Here is an 18,465-nt window from a genome sequence, read left to right as displayed (position 1 = left end):
AAAAAAAGGGGCGTGAGGGACACAAGGATAGAGTACAGATAGAAATGCACAATGTCACCAACTACTGCACCTGTGTCAGGAAGTGTACTTGAAAATGAGGCTGAGAAGTCACAATAACACCCCCCAGGAGCCAGAGGCAGACAGAGATGGATCCAAGAGAACCGGGCCGGCCATTGGCAGCCCCCAAGAGTACCAGAGACCTGAGGCCACACATCCCAGCAGGAGAAGGACGAAGGCCCCAGATGGGCAGCTCACCTTCTTCTCCTGCCAGGGGGTGGGGGTCAACGAGGACCAGAGGCGACAGGCAGCCAACCCTGCTAGAGCCCACCCATCCCAGTGCGAGCTGCAATCAGGGTTCCAGGGTTTAGGACTCATTCTCTGTCATGTCATGTTCTCTTTAGTGTTGACATGAGGGCAACACTTTTAGCTTTGAGATAAATATATCTCATATTTCTCCAAAGAAACGGTAGATGTGGAACAAAACATTTCAGTAAGTTTATTTAGTCAGCGTCTTTCAAGATAAAAATCACAAAGTTAGCCAAAGTAGTTAGCTTGGTTAATGGGAAAAATAAATCTTTGTGGTTTTAAATTCATCCAAAATAGGAAGATTTCCGTGCTTAATCCTAACCAAACTCCAAGTGAAATTAAGCTATGTGTGTTGGTATAACTTCAATGTGGTAATATGCTTTTGTTTGTATGATTTGGCACCCTCTTGTGGCCACAGTTGGTACTTGGGAAGTTGTTATGCCCAGCTAGTTTGCTACAAGTGCTCAGTGGAGGTGAAACTTTTGCCCACGCATGCCTGTAAGTTTTCATTACATACTATAACCTTAACTATCTGATTTGTGATGTATGTGTAATGTGCATATGCTGAGTTACTATTTCAGCTGTGTGGTCATTACTCATTTGTAAAGCTACTTGTGTGCTAGCGACTGTATATTAGCATGTGTTTGCTAACTTGCTATGATCAATAATGCTAGTTAACTGAAGGTGATGTTTATGTTTAATTTAGGCAACCTTAAGATTTATGTTTTTTGCTGGTTGTCATGAAAACTAAGTTTCAATTAGTACATTATGTATGTTCAGTGAATGAGAAGGTAATTATCTGTTTTGTGTTTATTTAGTTTTACAAAAAGAAAAGAGAAAGGAGAGTAATGAAAATGGATAAAGGATACCATGTATAAGAAGCCTCAGTAACATGGCCTGTAAACTGGAGATGCAGATCGAAGTAAAGAAGAATCTCAGTTCAAAGCATTCTCTTCTTCTCATTCTGTTCACTGTCTGTCAAACTGGATAAGCTAAATCACGCCCACATCTAGTGAGGACAGAACACTATGAGCAAAAGCAACATTAAAACCAAACTTTAACAAATGCTAAGTCCAACAAGAGGGTCTTTCTGTACTTCCAACCATCCAAAATCAACATCCTCAATGTTCATGAAATTAGCCAAAGCAAAGCAATGAATAAATAGAACTATAACCTCCTGGCTTTTCATTTAGCATCAATGCCAGAATATTTTTTTTAATGAACTGTTAAATACATGCAGAAAGACACTATATTCATGTAGATATAGTGAAATACCAACACACACACACATACACCGAGCGAGAGATAGACTGAGCCCTTTGGTGAAGTTATTATGTGTGGTGACAGTGTGACAGAGAATAATGGAGACATGTGGCCTCGTTCACCTCCGAGTCTGTTAAATTAATGACTAACAGCTTCACTCTAAACTCCTGCAGCTCACTCTGTCTCATGTTACAGTCCAGACAAATTAACAGCAGATTAACACCAAGGAGAACAGCAGTGTGTCTGCTCACTTCATTTGCTTTACCAGCCAGAGTCTAAAATACCCCGACATGCCAAATGAAGTTTCTAACAGACAATAATGCTTCATTATTTAGTATCTTAAATGTGGCAAGTTTTCTTGAAAAGTAAGTAGCGCTTTTACAATTTAAAATTTGAAACTTGTTAAAGTAGTTCTGTCAGAAGAAGAAAAGTCGATGTTCGTGCCTCGAAGCGCCCGTGATGTGAGAACAGGATGTGCAGTTGGTGGGGTAAACTCAGAAACTCAAGCGACAGGAAGTCATCGTGACCTTTCTTTTTTGCATGAAGACTTCACTGAAAGCTTATAATATTTATGTGTATGTAGGTGAAATTCACAAAATCACAAAACTGATATGAGAATCGACCACCATACCTGCTTATACCATAGCGCAGTAAATGGCCTAAACTATGTCACTAATACCCAGGATTACTGTTTCCTCCATCAATAAAATGTTTTTAAGCTTTAACAGTTCAGTTACTTCTTTTCCTTTCAAGAGCTCCTTACTCTGACTTGTTATTGAAGTTGTAAAACTGATAAACCTTTTCTGTGACACTTCAAATCTCACTTCAAAGTGGAAAAAATGACTCTCTGAATTACAATCTGTTATACAAGCTACAGAGATTCTTTCCCAGGGATTAGTGTAGAGTAATGGCACACAAGGTTTTTGCATACCAACTAATCTTCCTCTGCAACAAATGTTATCATGTTATGAAGAAAAGTAAAATCATAGACAGAAAATAAAGCATATAAAAGCAATCTCCTAACCTTACAGTGCTTTGTAGTGGACTGTTGGCTGTTAATGGATATCCCAGGCTTTGGTTGCATAGGTAAACCTGTAATGCATTTTCTAACCCATCCCACATCACTCCATTTTGCCTTCACTCCCTCTGTTAGTTGCTTCAGCAGCTTGGCTCAGAGCTGAGATAAGTTTAACCCATTACTTTCATACAGAACAGAGTTTTACAGATAATTTACGCTGATTCTCAAAGAGCTCCAATTGCCCGGATGAGAAAAATTACTTTTACATCAACACATCACTTAATATTTTCTCTGTTTTACTTATATATAGAAGAACTAGTTTAATTCATACACACAGATTTTTTTAACACAATAGTACGTGTTTCACGAGGTGGGTTTTTGATTCTGATGATGACTAAACAGGAAATGACGAAAGCTTGAAGAAAAGCAGTGAACAAGCATGTGGTGGTGCTCGCCGCTGGCAGGTCGACTTGTGTTAATCCTGACTGCTGCTGGTCCACATACACTCCCGCTGCGGCCGTCTACCACCTTGTTCCCTTCACGCACAGTAGGCTGCCACTTAATTAATGTGTGTGCGTGTGTGTGTCTGTTCATGCCCCTTTCCCACGTATTATGGCATTCAACCATTCCCAGTGAGGGTATTCAGGGGCTTGTTCAGTTCGCCACTGGGGCATCAAGGCCCCTACCTAATTACACTCTGTGTGTGTGTGTGTGTCTAGGTTGTGTGTGTACCCAAGAACATATCTGGTTTCTAGGATTGTGTGTGTGCATGCGCCTATGGTACAGTAGGCTGGTTCCTAATTACTGTCTGCTCCTTGTATTCCCTCAGTGCCAATACCTTCCTGCCTCACTGAGCCCCCGCTCCGTGTGTGCGTGTGCGTGTGTGTGTGTGTGTGTGTAAGAGAGACACAAGGCGATCATGTACAAATTCAGACACAAGAGAAACCTCAAATCTCACGAGGTTATAGACTGACAGCAAACACACTAGATTGACGCACAAACACACACACACACACAAATTATTCTCGTACACATGAAGCAATAATTCTGAGTGAAATGTAGCTTATATATAGCAAATGAGAGGCTTATTTATTCAAGTAAATAATGAAAGAAAAAACGAGCTTGGTACTACATTGTACATGCACATGTAATAAGATTATTTAAAGTCAGCATTTTGGGCACAAATACGTTTTGACTGCACTCTGAAGGCTCTCAAGAGTGTGAACATGTCATCTGTGTTTGATTGTCATAAACACGTATAAAATCTTTGACTGCTGTTAGGTGTAATGCATTACATGCATGTAAATAATCAGAATGCCTTTTTGTCTAATCTACAAGTGATTCCTTCTTGAAACTTTGGTTGAGTATAAGACTCAATGTCTTTGCATATTGAAGAGAAATCATTCAAACCTGGGATGCTTTTCACCCTAAACTTTAATAACTCAACATAGGTTTTGGCTGCTCTATAATCCTGCAGATATATGAATTTACTGCTGCTCTGTGAATAGAGCTTCTCTCTTTTGTATATGGGGGAAAGATGCTGCCATACTCAACTCCATAGAGAGGGACAAACATTTACTGCTAGTAATTTACTTACAATAAACAGTGGATTTAGGATTAAATCATTAGCCCAAAGACAGCAGCGTGTGCCAAAATTTTGATTTATAATAGCAAAAATTTAAAAAACATTTGAATTATTGGTCTCAGTCTCCTAACTTTAAATGCAGATACGCATAAAGATGACAGTTTTGACTTGCTCAGTTAAGTCAGTATATGTCATGATTAGTTTTTTTTTTCTAATTTGCATATTTTATTTTTACTATAAGTGCTCTCACTCTAACAAATATCCCATTAACAGTTGAATTCCTGCTTTGGAAAGAAAAAGTATTTAGTGCACAAAAATGGCCGCTGTGACTGTTATACTGTATGTGATTGCTACTTAGGCAATAATGTGCAACCAGCATTTTATTGCTAGTAAGTTTATGTGGAGCTACTTTAATCAGGGTCATGATTGATGAATATTGTCATTATGGATTAATGTTCTGATTCATTTCTTGATTAATGCATTTAATCGATTTCAAATGTGATTTTTTTTTTAAACAGCAGCAGCTCAGAATCTATGAGTTATTGGAAACAAATAGCTCTATTACAAATGATACAGTTACTAAGCAATTTAAGCACTTTAGCCTCATTTACACAACCGCTCATTCATAGAGGTGTTTTGTTTTTATTAACCTAAGCACACTCACATAAATGCGTCCGGGGCAATACTTTGACTTGCAGACTGAGGAAGACTAAACCACTGACATGCAGAGGTAGTGGGTCACCTACCTTTGGTAAATGTGACTGCTACTAATGCAGTAACATACAACCACCAACTACCTCTTGAGTGACAGCCTCCTCAGATGCTGTCGTTGCAATTTGTTGCTTCATTGCATTTTGCGTTTGTGAAAACTTGGCACAAGAGGGCCGGTCCCTTTCGCTTACTTACTTTAGAGGGGAACATCCAGTTGCTGCAGCAGTTTTATTGAGAGCAACACTTGTTTCTGTTCCTCCTTGTTATAGACATTAAACTCATGCATTATTTGCTATTGAACTATGATATATTCCATGAAAACAATGGTCAGAATTGGTAGTAGAAAAAATAGTGGTAATAGATGTTTTTGCAATTTCTCAAATAATTTGAAATCATTTTTTTTTTCAGCTCTTCTGCACACAAGATATGAGGGTTCAAAAGATGATGGAAAAATTAAAAAGCACAAATTTTGCCCGGTTTTATGTACTTCAATCTCAATTTTCATACTATGAATACAAAGCTTAAATAGCTTCTTTAATATTTTTACTGTAATAAAAAAATAAGTGGAATCTGAGGGGAAAATTTTTTCAGTATATCCCAGATTTTCTGTTCATTTCCTGTCATTGCATTTCCCAGTTGTTCCCTTTACTACCACTTACATTTTCTATCAATCCATTGAGCTGTCCTCCTCTTTGACTCCATTTTTCTTCCTCCTTGTTGTCACTCTGTTGCTTTACCCCCTCACACTCTCTGGCTCTCTCTGTGTCCTCCCTTGTCCTTGATTCCAACACACACCAGCTGGCACTCGGCCAAGTGGAGAGACAGCAAAGATGATGGTACGCACACATTCAGACGCATGCAGGAGGCCGTGCATGTGTGTGTTTGTGTGTGTGCAGTCTGGAAGTCTGGAAGAACCATCAGTTTAACTCCAGAGAGAGAGAGAGAAAGAAAAGGAACTTAAGAACAGAAAATCAAGAAAAAGTCATAACTTAAGTGATACTCTGTGTGTGGGTGTGTTTGTGTGTCATTGTGTTGTACATAGTTAGGCTATAGGAGAGAGATGATGCTTTAGTCTCTCTGCCATGTGCTTTCACAAATTGGACACACAAATGCCAAAGAGGGAAGAACAATGACCCATTCATTAAATATTTTAAATAAATGAGTAAACCATCGATAATAATGCAAATGACAAGCGATTATTTAAAAAAAAAACTTTTTGAACAAACACGGTTATCTTACTGCATCTCTGCCAGAATCACACTGATAATCTGTAACACTATTAGCACCACAAACAATGAAAACTAAATTGCAAAAAACTGACAAATTGTGGATTTTAAGTTATCTAAATTTAAAATTTATGATACCTTTTATCTGAATCAGAACTCACAAACAATGACAATGGTAACCAACTGGACATAATCTGGTTATAATCTTGCACATACAGTGGGGCAAAAAAGTATTTAGTCAGCCACCGATTGTGCAAGTTCCCCCACCTAAAATGATGACAGAGGTCAGTAATTTGCACCAGAGGTACACTTCAACTGTGAGAGACAAAATGTGAAAGAAAAATCCATGAATCCACATGGTAGGATTTGTAAAGAATTTATTCGTAAATCAGGGTGGAAAATAAGTATTTGGTCAATAACAAAAATACAACTCAATACTTTGTAACATAACCTTTGTTGGCAATAACAGAGGTCAAACGTTTACTATAGGTCTTTACCAGGTTTGCACACACAGTAGCTGGTATTTTGGCCCATTCCTCCATGCAGATCTTCTCGAGAGCAGTGATGTTTTGGGGCTGTCGCCGAGCAACACGGACTTTCAACTCCCGCCACAGATTTTCTATGGGGTTGAGGTCTGGAGACTGGCTAGACCACTCCAGGACTTTCAAATGCTTCTTACGGAGCCACTCCTTTGTTGCCCGGGCGGTGTGTTTTGGATCATTGTCATGTTGGAAGACCCAGCCTCGTTTCATCTTCAAAGTTCTCACCGATGGAAGGAGGTTTTGGCTCAAAATCTCACGATACATGGCCCCATTCATTCTGTCCTTAACACGGATCAGTCGTCCTGTCCCCTTGGCAGAAAAACAGCCCCATAGCATGATGTTTCCACCCCCATGCTTCACAGTAGGTATGGTGTTCTTGGGATGCAACTCAGTATTCTTCTTCCTCCAAACACGACGAGTTGAGTTTATACCAAAAAGTTCTACTTTGGTTTCATCTGACCACATGACATTCTCCCAATCCTCTGCTGTATCATCCATGTGCTCTCTGGCAAACTTCAGACGGGCCTGGACATGCACTGGCTTCAGCAGCGGAACACGTCTGGCACTGCGGGATTTGATTCCCTGCCGTTGTAGTGTGTTACTGATGGTGACCTTTGTTACTTTGGTCCCAGCTCTCTGCAGGTCATTCACCAGGTCCCCCCGTGTGGTTCTGGGATCTTTGCTCACCGTTCTCATGATCATTTTGACCCCACGGGATGAGATCTTGCGTGGAGCCCCAGATCGAGGGAGATTATCAGTGGTCTTGTATGTCTTCCATTTTCTGATGATTGCTCCCACAGTTGATTTTTTTCACACCAAGCTGCTTGCCTATTGTAGATTCACTCTTCCCAGTCTGGTGCAGGTCTACAATACTTTTCCTGGTGTCCTTCGAAAGCTCTTTGGTCTTGGCCATGGCGGAGTTTGGAGTCTGACTGTTTGAGGCTGTGGACAGGTGTCTTTTATACAGATGATGAGTTCAAACAGGTGCCATTCATACAGGTAACGAGTGGTGGACAGAAAAGCTTCTTACAGAAGACGTTACAGGTCTGTGAGAGCCAGAGATTTTCCTTGTTTGAGGTGACCAAATACTTATTTTCCACCCTGATTTACGAATAAATTCTTTACAAATCCTACCATGTGAATTCATGGATTTTTTTTTCACATTCTGTCTCTCACAGTTGAAGTGTACCTCTGGTGCAAATTACTGACCTCTGTCATCATTTTAAGTGGGGGAACTTGCACAATTGGTGGCTGACTAAATACTTTTTTGCCCCACTGTAAGCAAGGCTGCCAAGTGTTATTGTGTCATTTAGCACTTAAGTCTCCTTCCTGCAGCAAGTACGTCGCTATTTATGGAGAAATTTCTCAATTGCTGTTCTGGCTGGACTGGATCTAAGTACTGAATGTGAATTTCTGTGTGTCTAGATGGTAACAGATTTGCAACAGGCGGCAACAAATGAGGAACGTTTGTGGATTCATCACAGCTAATTATTATTATCACAAAAAGATTGTGTGTAATTGCCAATTTGACCCCAATCAGTTGCAGACTTGGAGCAAACTGACTCCATCTCTGTTGCCTTCTTGACACTCCAAAGTTGCTTTGAAGATGGCAACTGACCACCAGTGTTCGCAGACCCCATTTTCAAAGCTACCATTTCAAAGGCAACATGATCACAAGTTCATTCCACATGGTTGTAATAATTTTGGCTGCATTGCAGTATCCAACCACCGTTTTCAGTAGTGTGACTGAAACATTAACAAATGCTAAGGAGTTTGAAGGCTAGGTCACACCCCACACTCTTTCCTGTGTTCTTGAGCCAGTCCCAAGCAGGCTTTAGTGGTGTGGTGAGATGTTTATCATACTGGACGAAACAACTGTTGTCGGGGAGTGCTGTTCCCAAATATTAAGTGGCGCTTTATCCTGGGGTTTCCCAGCAACATGTTTCAATGTGATAAGAAAGTCAAAGTTATTCACTTAGCTCATCAGCATCAAGTGGGGACAATTACATCATCCATACATTTCATCTAACTCTAGCTCTGATTTTCTGAAAACTGATGAGACACATAATAGAAAATTAATGAGCAATTCTGCATTCATTTGCTGATGGTACAGAGTCTGAAATGGAATGATAATCAGCTTTAAAACTGGCCTAAATTTTGGCAAAAAACCCCCCAAATTTAACCATGTAGCATTTAAGTAACTATATCCATCCATCCATTATCTTCCACTTATCCCTATTATGGTCACGGGGGTGCTGGAGCCTATCTCAGCTACCATAGGGCAAGAGGCAGGGACGCAAAGAGACAAACAATCATTCGCACTCACATTCACACCTATGGATAATTTAAAATCACCAATTAACATTAACCCCACTAACTAATAAAACAAAAAATACACATAGTGATTGGCTAGGTTTAGTTAGACCTTAGAGGGTTAATCAATGAAGCTATGTATGAGTGCATCTTCCCTGCTTTTACTTTCATGCCTCCTTTTCTCTGACTTCAGGCGGTTACATTGTAAAACATCTCTGCGCTGAACAGTAAAAGTCTTACTGAAGGAGTTTAAGCAGAGAAATGATGCAGGTTTAGTGGAGCGGCTCTGTCAGAGTTAATCGGCCCAAACATCTCATTTCAGAGGGAAAGAGCCTGCTTTAGGCTGACTGGCTCTCATTTATGTGACGAGCTGTAAACTTTGTTGTGTGTAACAGAAAGAAGTGTCTCTCAGTCTAGTGCTTTCTGCAGTCTGTCATGTAATATCAGAGCAAGAACAGATACTTTTACTATTAAATAGGCACCAGTTAGCTGTCTCGGGATATGAATAAACTAAAGAAAATAAAACACAGGACATAATTTAATGTAAAATCTTTTTATTGTGTTATACTGTTTTTTGTGCTTTTACTGCAACAAACACACACAATTAATCTGTAATTAACACCTAATAATTATTTTACAAACCTGATGCTGAACAGCTTGAGAATATTTTTGTTTTCCCACATGCAGTTACTCAGTTATGGCAGGCCATGATCAATGTCTTTGTAAGGAAGAAGATTGTAAACCTAAACATAAAAATCCCTTCTATGCAGCTTTTTTGGGCTTTGTAAAATCTTCCAGCAGGCTTGATTGGAACCCCATGTTTTATAAAGTTTTATAAGAGAACAGTCACTATATTATTACAAGTCTCACATCACGGCGAAATATGTTTTTTCAAAGATTTTTTCTTTCTTCAATTAAACCTCCATTACTCTATCATCTGCCGAGTTGTCCAATGAATGCAATGTTTACCTTCATGCTGGTGCGTTACATTGTTCCTGCGTAGGGCTTCCACAGGGTGCCTTTTCTAACTTTACATCCTCTCCTGCAGCCTTTCTTTCTCTTAATACAGATCCCTCATTTCCTTTTCCTTACTTCCTTTCTGTTATTCTGTAGATGTTTCTTTCCCAGAGTAATGCTTCACTCCTGCCTCCTCTCCCTCCTTTCCTTCAGTCCTCACACCTTCCTCCTCTCTCTCTCTCACTTTATCCCTGGGGTCTTTTGTTAGGTCGTGATAAATTGCCTCTGACATTTTGTCAAAATGGGTGCCCTCTCTCTCTCTCTCTCTCTCTCTCCCTTTCGCACATCCTCTCTCGCTCCTGCACTCTGTCTCTCTCTCTAATGTTCTTACACCTACCACTAATTGAATTGGCTGTTTGCGTAACAGTACAGATTCCCGCTCTTCACTCTCTGTCACACACATACAAATTCCTTTGCTTCTCTAACACTCACCTACACAGTCACTCCCTTTCTTCTTCGCTCAGCCCTCTGCAGGGTTTGGCCAGCAGTCTGGAGGTTGTCGTTTATTCCTTTAATCCAACCTTCCAGCAGCGAGAAGGACTGGGCAGAGGCTCTAAGCCTACACACACACACACGCACACACACACCTACACAAACACACACACACACACACACACACAGAGAGCAGAGGAATCCCTGGTTTGTTGCCAATTTCATATTAAACAAGAAAATAAATTAACAACAGCTGTAATGTTTGACTTTCAGAGCAAAGTTAAATTGACTTTCCAATGAGATGGTCGGACAATCTCTCTCTCACACACACATACACACACACAACACACACACAACACACACACAACAGACACACACACACACACTCTAGTATAACTTTTGTACATATTGTACATACATTTTGATTGTCTTTTTTCCAGTCTGGTCTCATTTTCAGTTTTTTCTGACCTTTCTTTTTATTTACCCCCCCCCCCCCATGCTCATCCCTTTTTGTCCTTTTTTCTCTTTTATGCCATCGTCGTTGCCTCAGTGTCACATCATTCTTTGTCTGTATTTTTTTTAACTCACACACAACATCTTCCTAGTAACTAGTGTTCCTTGATTTTTACCTCACACTTAATAATAATAACTTCAACTTCATAATTAGACCTGCGAATAAGGGTACCTGTAATTACAATTTGCAGGTAAAAAGTCAGGTTTTTGCAGGAAACACAATAATAATAATAACTTTATTTATATAGCACCTTTATTGAAAGATAGTAACAGTAAAAATTAAGATTCATCTGATCAGCAAAATTTTCCCTATTACAATCTATTCAACATGTAGGCATCATTTCTTCTTCACATGAATATATATTATATATAAAATAAAGTATATACTTATACACAAAGATGAGACTGAGCTCCTTGATCCCATCTACTCTCTCCTTGTGTTCCTTGTGTTCCTTTTTACTCTGTAACCCTTTCATTCACAAGCACATTTTGTTATGTCATTAATTAAAGCTAATTCTGTCGCTTCAACCCCACCCCCTTCCAAAAAAGCACACGGGAGTCTTGCATATGAGCGTTTTTATTGGTGTGTGTTTAAATTTGCTGTAATGAGGTCTGCAGGGAGATGAGGACGGAGAGTGGGTAGAGAGAAGAACATTACCTCAGGGCACAAAAATCTCTCTTTTAGTGGGCTTTAATGCCCCTCTGTGTGCCTGTCTCGCTCTCTGTCACTGTCTCACTCTGCTTTTTCTCCTGTGCTGTCCATTTCCATTTTCCAGCTGTCTCAAGGCTTAGACATTAACTGGTAGCACTTTTTTTTTACAAATACATTCAATTTGCTTTGCATTCAAACTCATTTTGAAGTCAAAAGGACTTTTAATAGTTTTATTAAGTTCTTTAAAAGAAAAAAAGCAGATTCATAAATAAAATTCATATTGGCTGCTTGAATACTTTAGATGCTTTTGGGAACCATCTTGTTCAAGGCTTTTTTTAAGTTACCGACTGTTGTTGAATTGATCTTTTTCTGGCCTATATTAATGATTGAACTTTACATTATGCACTTAGCGACAGCACTGAGGTCTCTCTCCCACCGTCAGTCTTTTCTCTTTCTTTTTGTCTTCTATCGAGAAAGAGAAAGCGAGAGAAAGACAGTTTAACCTCAGGCCAAATTTTACACTGACCATCTCACTTTTTCTCTCCTTTCCTCCCTCTATCTCTCGAGCTGTTGTGCTTTCTGACTTTGTCTGTAGAGAGAGTTTTGCCCTCAGGGTGAAATTTTAGAAAGCTATAAACTGTTTCACTCTCTCTCTCAACTCCTGTCTGTCTTTTCTGCCTTTCCCTAGCTCTCTCACTCACTAGAGATAAACAAATGATGGACAGGAAGATGAGAATTAAAAATAAAAAAGAGGAAAAAGGGGAAAAAATGGCAAAGGAAGAAAAAAAAGCAAGGGAAAGAGGAAAAGATTCCCTCCTCGATATTCCTGTCACTCACTGAGGAGCTGTTGTGACATTATCCGTTAAAAAGTTATTTACGGTGCATGAATTTGGTATAAATGATGTATTTAGCCCCTTTAGCTATGTGCACAGTTATAGGGGGCTGTAAGTACACAAATTATAGCCGCCTTCTCACACTGTTTTGATATCTGTGGGGTTTTAATATAATGGATGTTACATATGAGAACATCAGAATCCAGCTTTGAATTCACGATGCAGATGGATGGTCACATGAATATTTGTGGAAATAATGGCTTGAAGGATAAAAACAGAAAGAGAGCTTAAGAGATAAGATGAGAGATGAGACAGTACAGACAGCCCTTGAGGTCATTATTTGTTTTCATGTCCTGCCATAAGGTGTTTTAGTGTTGCCAGCTTGTGTTTCTTAGCAGCTTTGCAAAGGGGCTGGTGACTGCGGCATTGGTTTGGAGTTTTTTTGTTGATTTTCTATGCAACTTATTAAATGGTAACCTGATGTCACAACAGTCTGCAATATAGTCACGACCTACTGATTCGTGTTTCTGTACACAAAACTTTTTGCGCATTCCTCAGCATAAATTTCAATCTCATGTGTCCCGATTAAAAGGCAAGTGAAAGTCAGCATTTGATGGTTGTATGTTTGGTTGAAGATTCAGTCGACAGATCAAAAAAATACCATAAATATAATGCCTTTCACGTATTTTAAAACTTTTTTCCTGGTTACTATGGTGACAACTTCCATCTTTTTCTACACTCCTGATACAAAATATATATCCTCAATGCATTACTGAGATGCATTACTCGCAAAAAAAGAAAATAAAAAAAATAATAGGACATGGGAAGAGTAGTCACTGACTTATGTTTTTTTTAAAAAAGGTAATAATAACTTTGAGGGGAAGCATTTGCGAAAAGCATTTGTGAATGATCGGTGGTGATTAAAACATCAACTTGGAAGCTTTTCATGATACAGAGGTTAAAGTTCTGGCTACTTTCAAACCCCATCTACTCCCGTGGTCACATAAACTGTGAGAAAATGCAACATGAACTTTCTTTGTACCTTAGATAAAGATTGAGGTCTAATGTCAACCTTGTTTATTCAATGTAGACGATTGAATAAATAACCTTGTAATTTTGAAGTTACAGATTTTATGAAACAATTTTTTTTTCACGTAGAGATACTTGAACTTTGCTTGCATGAGAGTGTATTTAATTATAATATATAATGATGTTGCATTACAAATACGTTTTCCTTAGATGCTGTTGCTTTGCCAAATGATGTCACTGAATGAAACCTGTTAGTATTATTAGTAGCTCATATGACCTGAAGGATGGGGCTGATTTAGCGAGTGCAACTGACAATGCTAACCTGTGGCACTAATTGGGACTGTTCAGAGCTGAACTCACTGGTTCCTCTTGTCTTGTGCCATGTGTGTTTTTGTCATGCTAGGCTGTATAAACGTGAGTGTTTGTGTGTTTGTGAACACGTATTCGTGTGTGAGTGCAGCTTTGCTTGTATCAATGTGTCTGAGTCTCACCAGTCTTCTTCTGTCCTGTCCTGTGCTTTCTCTCTCCTTGTGTGCGTGTGTGTGTCTTTAGCTATCGGTACCCAGCGGAGGAGAAGTCCCAGCGCCATTGCCTCTGAGATCTTCGAACCTCACCTAGGAAGCCACATTTTACAGGTAGGAACTATTCACAGCGGATAAAAACTCATCTGAACTCATCTTTGGAAAAAAGCTTGGAAATGCATGTGGATACAGCAGGCCTATTTTTCTTCTGGTTCCACAGTATCACGCTGGACACACATGGACACACTCTTGGTCCAGTAAATTTTTCAGTGGCTTTGGTTTCTGATGAATAATTTCCAGTTATTGTTGCTTGGTTGCATCAGGCATCAAGATGCAGAATGTGTACACTCTACACACTATAAGCACACACACACACACACACACACACACACACACACACACACACACACAAACCTGCTCAATATTGTGGGTAAACAGTGCTCTTTACAATTTTACATTAACTTGATTAACTTTTCTTTGTGAAACTTTCAGCAGCCATGTGATATTTTGCTCTTAGGCTGCTGTTTTGATGGTTTTAAAGTGAAATATCTTAGAAAATGAACTGATCAAGAAGTATAGAGATTCACAGTTCCACCAACCCTCTCGTGCTTGGACCATTATTTGGATAGAAGCATCAACCTGAAACATTGTCGTTGATGTTTTAAGGATTAAAATTTCAAAGTCCTGACATATGCAATGTTACTTTAGTTAGCAGACTAAGGGTCACATTTAATAAGTGGAGCAAATTAGCATGTGGATGCAATCACAGACAAATGCTAAAAAAGTGTAACGTTTTGGGGGTATTTACTCTTACTCTAGGAAAAGTAGCACAAATTCACCAATAAGCAGTTCTGCTAATAATTAGTATTTTACTTATAATTGACAGATATGGGTTTCCAATAGATACAGCTTAGCAATAAAGACTAAGTAGAAAAAACATATCAGGTCTTGATTTTCAATTTCTTATTTTCTTACTGTGACTCATGCTAACAGTAGTTTTTAAAGTCTTGGGCCAATGCAAGTACTGTAGTAAGTAAGTATAGCCTAATGCAAATGTATGACAATACTAGCAATTTCTGTTTCCTTTACCAAGTTTTTCTTTCATGTAGTATTTCTGTTTTCTAGTCAGCATTACATCCTGAAGAGCTCCTAGTGAGCCCTTTAATGAATTACAAGTAATGCTCTATATTCTTTTATTTCCAATTCCCAAGCCCTTATAATATTATAGTCTGACATCCAAATCCTATAAAATGCTTTTTTTTCCTCAGAAAGAGGATTTTACACCAGTTGTTATCTGAATTATTTCTTATGATTTGCCTTTGAGCTTTTCTGAAGCTATATTATTCTCAATAATGTACCTCTACATTATTAGCACAGTGATTCCTCATAATTCACCCTCAGATTTTTCAACACAGCCAACTTCCTCAACATCCAGCTGCTGCTGCGGCTAAGCTGAATTCTTAAATGGAATTATGAAAGTATGATAATGACTGGGTTATCGCTGTTCGCTCCCTCGGGTTTGTGTGTGTGCAAAAATGTGTGTGTGTCTTGTAGTTTTAATCCCTAGCATGCTCCACTCCATATCTGTTTAACATACAGCCCAAAGGCTGAACTTTTAACATCACAACCAGGCTGACGCGATACCACAGCTGATAGGCGCTGGTAATCTGTGTGTGGGTGTGTGCGTGTTATTAGATATGCAGTATTTGTAAGTGCGTGTACATTTCTGAGATGATTTTTTAAACCTTCAAGAATGTTCTTTTTTGTTGCTAGTGCATTTTAAAACATTTAATCTAAGTGTGTGTGTGTGTGTGTGTGTGTGTGTGTGTGTGTGTGTGTGTGTGTGTGTGTGTGTGTGTGTGTGTGTGTATCTGCTTCAGTTACACCTGATTATTATTATAATCTGGCTGACACCAGTAAGCCTTCGCTATGGAAAAATCCACACTTTTCTAATCTCCTTGTACTTTTTTATCCCTTTATCATATTCAAGGATCCTGACAGAAAAGTCTCTAGCAGATATAAAAAGTTAATTGCCAACTGTAACACCCTCTCGTTAAAAACAAAGCAAAACAGCAACAAAAACAAAGTGACACTGACCATCTGTAACAATAAAGCAGGAAATGCTTTGTTTTAATTGGGTAATTCTGGAGAATAAAAATAGATACATTATATACATAACTGCCCTTAATTATCAAGTTGAGAAGCTGGACTTCCGGCATGCTTTGACTTGCAAAGTGCCAATAAAGTAAATATGCTCATCAGCTACATTGACTTTTGATAGGCCATCAGTCATCTGGTAAGTGGACAAAAACAAAAGCAAAACCAGGAAATTGAAGCTTTACCAACTGAGTAAGCATACTTTGTCCCAGTAGTTGCATAGAAAAACACAGGTGTCACTTTGCTTTGGTTAGGTTCGAAAATATAAAACCAATATGTTTAGGTTCAGATTTGGAATAAAAAAGCAGCATTGTGGTTACGGTAAAAGTTGCACAGTTGGAGCCTATCCCACCCACATAGCAACACTGGTATGGCCTGGATCTGGGCCACACAATGTGCTTACACTCGGCCCACCTACCACGAGGAATGATGGCCCTTTGGTGGCCCAGATGTGGTTTGCCAGAGGTGGCCCACACATGGGCCAGCACAAGGCCCGTTGCAGACACACTGGTGGCCCTGTGCTGGCCCAGAACAGTTTCAGCTCTGGCCCCAGATATCAGCCTAATGTATACCTTAATCAAGCCATGTAATAACAACATGTGCCGGAACATAATAGTGCAAAGTAAGATGATGAAACTCTGTTCAGACAGTGAATGGACTGATTTTTATATAGCACTTTTCTACTCTCCCAGATTACTCATAGTGCTCTATACAACATGCCACATTCACCCACTTTCTCTAAACTGAGTGCTTCCTTTACATTTATACTTTTGACATGCAGACTAGAAGAGCCAAGGATTGAACCACTAACCTTCCGATCAGTAGGGAACCTGCTCTACCTCCTGAGCTACAGCCACCCAGTAGGAAACATGACTAAACCCTCACTAGGTTTTGGATAAAGTGTACACTCACAAACCTGTCAAATTTGCATGTGAAACGTTGGCTACCATAGCTGTATAGTATTGCAACATGGCATTTGGGTCTTCTAACTAAAATAGGAAAATAGGAACATAAATAGTGCCATCATTGCCAGACCTGGCCCACATCTGGTTGACATACACCCTGCCATGACACCAGTCGGTCAGAAGTGCCATCTTGATGCCGGATCCGGGGAAGACCTGTGTTCTATGAGCTTGGGCTACATAAACCAAACCATAATCGAGCCACGTGTGGCATGCCATCACATAAACAGTGCCATCTATGCCAGGCCTGGCCCATATCCTGATGACATAGCACTTACTATGCCAGAAGTCAGATCTGTCTGCTATGTGGGCAGCTGTCTTAGGGCGAGAGGAGCAATTTAGAGTTACCAATTAATCTCATCCCACTAATTGCCTGTCTTTGGAATGTGGGAGGAAGCCGGAGTACCCAGAAAGAACCCAGGCAAACACGGGGAAAACATGCAAAGACATGTAAAAGAACCTGGCCTAGTGGTGGAATTGAACTTCTTGTTTTGAGGCAACAGTGCTCACCACCGTGCATCCGTGGAACCTTCATCGTAAAAAGTAAAGCTGATTACTGTTTTGAAGCACACAACTGTCTCCTTTGCTATATTTTAATCATTTTGTTAAGCCATCTGTCAGCCCTGATCACTTTCATGTTTGGAGACATGTCACTTCACCTCACCCTTACCTCTGGTTAAAATCACAGAGGTTAAGTTGGTATCCGCCTAGACTGTGTTTGTGTGAGTTGCCTAGGTTTGGAGATACCTGCTATAGAAATGTCTTTCTTTTGAATGTAAACAAACTAAAGCGCCCGCTGCAAATATCTTTAAAGAGCTTAAAGGAAATATGTTGTTCATCATTAATCATTGTCCAAGGTATTTATGTTTAATCTTGAATCCTGCAAAAGTGGCAAAAACTAAAACCATTAATTCTTGGAAACCAAAATGAAGCAAAAAGAAACCAAAATATGAGACGAAAACTAATCCGCATAATATCACATATGCTAAGCTGCCTGACAAACAAACAAACAAACACATTAGACAAGAGTAGTTGGAAAAAATGACAACCCCTGCCAAGTTTTCTTAGTTTTGTTAGGACACTCTTGATGCTCCAAAGTCTAAGTCATTGTTGGTGACTATCCTTACCTTGATCTTTTGGAGAAAGACTAGGAGAAAAATGTAGGTAGTTTTTGATGTGTCAGAATGATTCTTCTCTTTTTATTCCTGACTGACAGCACTTGGTAGAAAGGTTAATCTGTTTGCACAGGGTTAATGATCATGGTTAGGGGTTTGTCAGAGGATGACTTGACAAAGAGCTTCACAGAACTTTTAGGAAACACGCTCTAGCAATCCCACAAACAATACCAGCCACAGCACCCACTTACACAAAGCTCATTGGGCAGG

The 18,465-nt window shown here is 39.5% G+C and overlaps 1 protein-coding gene across 1 annotated transcript in view; it reads left to right on the top strand.

The window, feature by feature from the left end:
* The window catches only part of npas3 (neuronal PAS domain protein 3), a 387,868-nt gene that overhangs the window by 195,535 nt on the left and 173,868 nt on the right, over window positions 1–18,465 (top strand). The window contains exon 4 of the mRNA XM_086274721.1: window positions 13,993–14,075. Coding sequence (XP_086130847.1) covers window positions 13,993–14,075 — 83 coding nt within the window. The remainder of the gene's footprint in view (window positions 1–13,992; window positions 14,076–18,465) is intronic.

Source organism: Aulonocara sp. 'chitande type north' Nkhata Bay, linkage group LG19, assembly GCF_057382095.1.
Source record: "Aulonocara sp. 'chitande type north' Nkhata Bay isolate Kocher_YH1m ecotype deep benthic linkage group LG19, A_spYH_male_GT1.1, whole genome shotgun sequence".
Classification (NCBI taxonomy): domain Eukaryota; kingdom Metazoa; phylum Chordata; class Actinopteri; order Cichliformes; family Cichlidae; genus Aulonocara; species Aulonocara sp. 'chitande type north' Nkhata Bay.
Note: the sequence above shows the minus strand (reverse complement) of the source record. Positions and strands in the feature narration are given on the sequence as shown.